This window comes from Fukomys damarensis, unplaced genomic scaffold (assembly GCF_012274545.1).
Source record: "Fukomys damarensis isolate Sample0158 unplaced genomic scaffold, DMR_v1.0_HiC HiC_scaffold_15, whole genome shotgun sequence".
Classification (NCBI taxonomy): Eukaryota; Metazoa; Chordata; class Mammalia; order Rodentia; family Bathyergidae; genus Fukomys; species Fukomys damarensis.
Window position 1 is genome coordinate 59,274,028 of NW_022900927.1, and position 7,751 is coordinate 59,281,778.

The window sequence follows — 7,751 nt, forward strand, 5'->3', positions numbered from 1 at the left end:
AATTCCATTTTGGGAAAAAAAATATGCCCTTTGTGGAAAAATTTCATAAATTATAGGAGCAACTGAGACAGATAACTCTGTCCCTGGAGCTGACCGTCAATGAGTGTGAATGCTCATTAAAGAACTATTTTGCCCTCCCCAGAGAAGACAAGGATTCAGAAAAGACCCTCTTTGAATTAATACATAATGACCAATGCTTGAAAGCTAAAATAAACCATGTCTCTGAAACGCTGTCATCATATACATGATCCACAAATATTAACAAATAGAAGGAAATGAAGGCATAGCTTAGGTGGGGGAAAGGTTTATACTCTTCATTTAACAGAACTTCAGTGAAAACTGAAATAAAATTATAATACCTAACAACAGAGAATGGGAAATTACTTTGCTCTCGTCTCTCCCACACTGTCCATCTCCCTTCGATAAAAGATTATCCATAATCTCAACACTGCCACTTCCTGAGAACGATTCAATACTGAAAGTGCAAAGAAGGCACAATATCCCCGGTCCTCTCTGTCCGAGGACCTGCAGGCCGACTACCCATGCTTTCCAGAATATGCTTCGATTTTTCTTTTGTGAGCTGCAGCATAGAATGTTTACTAAAGGTTTTTTAAAAAACAGAATCTCACCAAACAGTTGAGAAAAATATTTAACAACGCAGGCAAAGCAATTACAGTTGAATTTTCACCTCGACATTCTCATCGTAGGTGTGGGAGGGAGAGGGAAGACTCAGCACATCAGTTTGAACCTAGAGGGAGGATGGAAAGAGTTGATCCTGCTGAGAGCTGTCAATATGTCCATCTCTTTGACCCTCAGCTGCTGAGCTAGCTGCCCACCTGAGGGTACCACAAGAACAGCACCACTGTCTGCCTATTTCTGTGCCACTGCTGTTTTGCCTGGAAAGTGCCTCTCTCATTTTCTCTTTCTCTCTGCCTCTCCCTCCTCGCCTTCCTTCTCTTTGGCTTTACCTTCCCAAGTTTCTCCTAACCTGGAGAAATAAAAATCTAAACTATAGCTGAAAGAAATGAATATAGTTTATTACATGAAGTTTTTAGATTCTCTATTCTTAATTTCTGAAGTGGCACTGCTGTTTTGCCTGGAAAGTGCCTCTCTCATTTTCTCTTTCTCTCTGCCTCTCCCTCCTCGCCTTCCTTCTCTTTGGCTTTACCTTCCCAAGTTTCTCCTAACCTGGAGAAATAAAAATCTAAACTATAGCTGAAAGAAATGAATATAGTTTATTACATGAAGTTTTTAGATTCTCTATTCTTAATTTCTGAAGTGGGTAAAAGCGGTCAGTTCTTACTTCTGGAAAAACAGAAGACCCTGGGGTTAATTTTAAATTGATCTTTACTTAACTGCGGGCCTTGATCGATTTCCTCTCTGTGGGTCTGAGGAGTCTGACAGGAATCTCATGGCCCGTCTCTCCGTGTACATGGGAGTGTGGGCCCGGCGGTCAGGTGGTGGCCTGTCAGACTGAATCTCATTACAGATGTGCTTCTGAATCTCCAAAATATGTATTAAACGAATGGAGAAAAACAAACCTGGTTTCGCAAAACACGTCAAAAGGAAGACTGCTGTTTATACCCATCGGGAGAGCTACGTGGTACGGGGACGGGAGCTTGCGTTCCTGACCCACTGCTTTAGTACTTTCATTGCACAAAACGACTCTTGAGAGTAAGGACAGAGAAGCACAGGTCGCCAGTGAGGCACTTACCCTGAGGGTGATGGAGCGAGGGGGCTTCTGGGGTGGGTCGTCGTGCAGCCTGTCTCCCAGAGACGCCAAAATGCGTTTCCTGTGGCCAATCAAACTGATTTTTAAAACCTGAAACAACATGTATTTGGGTTATTTTATTCGAGGAATAAAAATGTCATATGTCCTAAAACATAAGTGCAGATTAGCTCCGCCCAGAAGAGATGGGGCAGCCTGGAAGTCTGTGGGAGGCAGAGGAAACGGGGTTCTTACTGAACCCAAGGTCTTCGTGATGAGCTATGTTCCCAAGCCTTTAAAATATTCTTTCTTTTTCTTTTCTTTTTTTTTTTGGTACCAGGGATTGAACTCAGGTCCTTGTGCTTCAGAGGCAGGCGGTGGAACCACTGAGCTAAATCCCTGGCCCCTTAAAAAATAATTTCAAGACAGTTTCACTAAGTTGCCTGGGATGGCCTCAAATCCTATCTCAGCCTCCCAGCAAATTCCACCACACCCAGGCTTTCCCATTCTCTTAAGAGTAAAATCTGTGCCCCCACCAGGCCTCAGAGTCAACAGGCCCGGTTGTCCTCTGACTGAGACTGGCACCTGTTTGACACTGCTTTGATCCCAAAGCACTGCTTAACAACAGCGGGGTGCCGGGGCTAAGGAGTATGGAAGACTGATGATAATGAGGAAGGGGGCATTCTAAGAGCCAGTGTGAAGTCACCTGAAGATCTGAATTGGCTTTGCCAGATTCCAAAGCTAGTTTTGCTCACAGGTATGCAGCGTGAAGTTCTAGGCATATCCTCAGGATTAGACTTCTTAAAACTGTTATGAGTCCCTCTACAAACTTTATCTCCTTCTTTCCCTGCTCATATAACCTAGGATATATCAAATCTTATTGTGAAACTGGTTTCCACAGTAGTTACCCATGTGATTTCCTCTTCTCTTTTCAAGGTTTACGGCTGAGGAGAAGGCATCGCTTAGGCACAGGTCTTGTGATCTCTGGAAGTTTTACTGATTGCTGTGAGCCTACCGGACTTTCTGCCTACACGGAGTGAAGATTTTAAACAGCACGATGACATATTCCCTTCACGTCACCTTCTTCCGTATGCCCATGGGAGGTGTGGTAAATGTTAACCAAGGCAAATGCCTACATACACCACGCCCCTGAAATTTTGTAAACCTTCATCTTCTCAAGCTGATGCCTCCTAATCTTTGCACATTTGCTTTCACACAGAAGCACATCTTTCCCACAGACCATTTCCGCATGACTCCCTCTGGATGTTCTCCTACCTTACTATAGTCATAGTAAGGTTTGTTGAAGGTTTGTTGGGGAAAAAACCCCCAGCTTACAATAGCTGGTTGAAGTAAACCATGGTTTTATGTTGGACGATATCATTTTCTGCTTTTAATGCTTCTTTTAAAACGTTCTAAGTGCACCTGATGTCTGGCTGGTCTTTTAGCTGCAGCACAGGAACAACTGGCAACAGAGGTATACACGACTGTAAAATCTCTTCACTTTGCCATCACTGATGATGAGCCCTTTACTCTTGAAAGAATGGTTTGAATTTCTCCCTAAATTCCCTATCTTACATCCACGCAGAAGCCCATCTGCCATCCTTCTGCCCACTCAAGTTGCCCTGCCTTGTCTTTCTGCATTTATATTAACCAGCATGGCATTTTGCTGCCTGGAAGAGCTTAGAGGTTTTATTTCACAAATCTGGAAATTTCAACATGTACTCCTCCTCTCCCAGGTGATTTATAAATATTCTACGTAAGAGTGGTCCCAGTGCTGATTACTTGCAGGCAGCATTATACAATCTAAAGAAATGCCCTTATATCCTTGTGTTGTTTCTTTTTTTCTAAGTATCAAGATCAAAGAATTCCCCTATCTCAGAAAAATACAACACTGACTTTTCAAAGGTATTTTGCAAGTTTAAACACTATGTTTTCTTTCACTCTCAGTCTCGATTACTTTATCAAAGGCTTCCCTTGGATATAAATTCCTCCCATAAAATCCCCACAGCCTTTCTCCCTGGAGGTAACAGGACCTGATGCTGATGATCGTTCCTTGAGCCTCTGAATCATTCTAAGATTTCTGTAGGTAATAAAGATAACCAAAATTATTTTGACAGCTGACACTAAACGACAAATAATTTTGGTAAAACTGAGCTTGTGTAACGGCCACATTGCTTTCGGTTTACTCTCCCATAGCCTGACTTTGGGCCAGTGATCTGGTTCCGCTGATCTATCTGTAACCCAAGGAGCCATTAAGGCCAATCTCCAGCGTTGCTGGGAAGATGAAGAGAAAAGTTGGGGCACACAGACGGTATAATCCCCTGCATAAGTGCTTGTTCCAGCTGAAGCACTCTGAAGGAGGCAGAGAAAGCTTGACCAAAAACAGTAAGAACTGATCATTTTCTTAAAGTTAATTGTGTCAAACAAATAAGCTGATGATCTGCATGAAGAGATTTGACTTTGGAAAATCTCTCACTGAAGTTAACTTCTCCTGATAGGGATGTGTTTGATTTCTAGCTATTAGTTTGATATTAGACCTACTTTAAAAGAATGTATACGCTGTTCTGCCATCCACACCATCTGATCGCTAAGAGGAGATGAAGTGAGGGGCTCCCTCTACCGGAGCCCCAGTGTCACCTCTTCCATAGAACCACCAGGAAGGGTGGGTGGATAAACAAACAACAAATGAACACAGAATGCTGCTTTATGTCAAGAATGTATGAGTAACTACTCATTTTTCAGAAATGACCACATATCATAGAAGATGGTAACTACTGAAAATTTGCCACGTTCTGGTTCCATTGTATGGGTTGTGCTGGAAACTGTGCCAAAAGCTAATGTATGTATAGAACTTGTTTAATCCTTAAAAATCATAATTTCCATTTTAGAGATGTGAAGCATGAGACTCAGAAGAACTGAGTAACTCCTGTTATTCACACTGCTAACTGGCACTGTGGCTGGCATTTGCTCCTGATTCTTAACTTGCTCTTTGCCATTCACCATGCCCGTCTTCCTATTATCTTTTATACCTTTTGATCCTAGCTACACTACTGGTTATTGCATTATCTTTCTTCTTATGATGGTGCTTCTTAAATTATTGTGTTTAAAACATTTATCTTGGTCTCAAACATCTGAAAACATTAAAATAATTCAGTTTTGGAGATGGTTTATAAGATTGCTAAAAATCCTGGCAACAAAGAACAGGCACGAGACAGAATTCCCTGTGAAAATACATATATAGCTCAAGACAGGAAACCTTCATCATCAGGAAGGTGGATCAAAAAGTTGGATCCAAGTTGGCTATTATCAGCATGGGAGAGAAGGTGATGTGTGGCTTAAAAACTCCAAAATCAACAATAAGAACTCCAACCGTCGAGACAGTAACAGAATATTCCAAAGAAAAATAGTCATTTTGGAAAAGTCAAGTCCAAAGGCAATCAGGCTTGCCTTGAACAGCTCAACCTCTGATCATCTCTAGTGGAATCCCACTGCCCCAGACACCATGGCCAAAGACCTATGAATTATTAATTTTCAAAAAACAACTATCTAAAGGTGTAGGGGAAGTGAGAAGGGTAGGGGAAAGGGAATAAGGGAAAAGAAAAAATCTGAGAAAACAAAAAAATGGAAACAAAGTCTTTGTAAATAGGTGGAGGGGGTGAAGGGAGGGGAGGGGTATGGGGAAAAAAATGAGAACCAAGACCTGTCATGTAAAGGTACAAGATCCGAATGACAAATATAACTGTACTGTATACCTAAAAAGTACCAATAAACTCAATGAGGAAACAAAACAAAACAAAAACAACTATCCCTCCCCCCAGACCAATGGTTACTGTGTCAGAGAAGAATTCTTTAAAGCTGTCATTTCTGCTTGGGTGAGAGTTAACTGTGCCCACAAGAAAACTAAGGGGAGTAAAGGGTGAAGTAATGCTAATACACTGGGCATTTAGTTCTTTTAAGATACCGAGACAATTGAGTTCAGCTGAAAAACACTGCAGAGTTTCTGCCACAAATTATTTGGAGGAGTCAAAGGGGAAATCTGACAGAGCTTACAACAGTGGAGAGACAAGAGACAAACAGTTATATTGCTAAACCATTAATTAAGAAAAAAATATACTCGAGAATAAGGTGGTTCCAACTGCAGAGTTTCAACAGATAAGGAATAAAAGTTACTGTAATTTAATAAAATGGCTTTCAGTTTACATATTAGAGGAGAAACATGGGTCCAAGGCAAGGATTATTGTTGGAACAACACAGGCCTCCAGGAATTTTCTCCAGTTATTGATTAAACAGGACAACTGCAGAAACCTCACTGAGAACCTGGGCAACAGGAGAATATCTGTGTTGAGCGACAAAGCTGTAATATTATGTCAGTGTCACTTATGTGTCTGGGCTTAGCTGTAGGATTCTGCTAGACAGTATCATGATACTGCCCTTGTACCAAATAGCGCACAGCAGAATATCTGTTACAGCAAAGCTGTAAGTCAGTGCACGAAGGCTTCTTTTCTTTTTCAATTTAGTGCGATGTAATTTTAGCATGTTTCAAGTCCTATGTTAAAAATAAAGCCATGTTTTGATTACAAGAGGAATACTCCTTTCCCATTGTAGATGCTTTACAAAATACACAAAAACATGAGAATAAGTTATCCATAGGCTATTAACATTTAGGTGTTTCCTTCCATGATTGTTTTGTGATGATCATACCGTAAGTATAATTTTCACCTCGATTTTTTTCACTTAATATTAAAGCCAAAGAATTTTTCTATATGCACAACCCCAAGTAGACACTGTAAGCAGCTTCACGTAAGACTGCTTCAGAGAAGTATTTCACAAGTTGTTGACCATTATTTCCCTTATTGTTGGAAATACAGTTTGTGCTTCTTTTCTGCATACTGAACATTCCTCATTCTTTAAAAAAAAATCCTATTATCCTACCATTTCCATTTTCATTGTCATTTTGAGTGGGCACAATATGAAAAATCCCAAAGAATATCGCAAGAATGCAGGTGATTCCCAGGAAGTCCTGTAGCCGCAGTCTGTCTCCATGTTCTGCAGGAAACGTCAATCCACTTACTGCCGGCTGGACCAGGCCCTCTGGGAAAATCACAAATCCACATAATGTTCCTCGGTGTCACATTTTGCTTGTGTTAAATTGTGGAGTTCAGATTTAGCTGACAGACGGGAAACAGTACACGCAACTGAAACCCTCCGGAGATTACACACGGGCAGCGCTGAGCGCACCAGGGATCTCGGGCACGGCAGCTGAGGGGCCACGTCCTTTCATTTCTACTTAGAGGGGTGGTGGTGGGGAAACTGCAGCCTGCATTTGCAACCTTCTTCCACTTCCACGGAGACTGCGTCCTGCTTCCTTCCTCCGTGTTCGCCAGTGAGAGAGCGAGCAGCTCCCATGCAAATCTACGAAAGTCATGAGGCTTCAGCGTGGCCTCTTCCAAGAGAGGTGCAAGTGTTCAGAGGAGCTCTGGTGCTCTTGGACACTGGCCCTGTGAGCTCAGGTGCGAGCTCATCTGCGCTGTTCTCATCTGAATGCCTAACACTGCAGTTAAACGTGAAAATGTCCCTCGTCTTGGTGGTAATTTTAATAAGTTCTCCCTGAGAGCACCAAGGCTAAGTGCTTGTGGACCACCCCGTCTTAGCCCCCACAATCCCAGAGATGCTCATTTGAATGTGCAACCAATCCATTTTTGACTGTGACATTTCCTCTGTTATTTCTTGGGCTGCAGGAGTGCGTGGCTGGAATGATAGAAGGGCCTCAGAAGCAGAGAGTCAGGACGTTTGGTTCCTTCCCTGACTCTGGTGCTAGCCAGGTAATCTTTCACATATTTGAATTATAATTTAAAGGCACAAGAGCAATCTTACTCCACAAAATTTTACTGGTTGTCTTTTACACATAATCACCATGTTATGCCATTTGTGAGCCACAAAGAAGAAAAAATAGTCATTTATGACTATCTATTGAGGTAGAAAAATATAATAAAAACATATAATTAAAATATAAACTGTGTGTATGTATGTGTGTGTGTATATA

The 7,751-nt window shown here is 41.7% G+C and overlaps 1 protein-coding gene across 13 annotated transcripts in view; it reads right to left on the bottom strand.

The window, feature by feature from the left end:
- Window positions 1–7,751, bottom strand: part of Anks1b (ankyrin repeat and sterile alpha motif domain containing 1B) — a 1,036,613-nt gene that overhangs the window by 72,593 nt on the left and 956,269 nt on the right. For all 13 annotated transcript variants that reach the window (XM_010629141.3, XM_033763852.1, XM_010629138.3 and 10 more), the window contains one exon: window positions 1,715–1,822. In XM_010629141.3, the coding sequence (XP_010627443.1) occupies window positions 1,715–1,822 (108 nt within the window). The remainder of the gene's footprint in view (window positions 1–1,714; window positions 1,823–7,751) is intronic.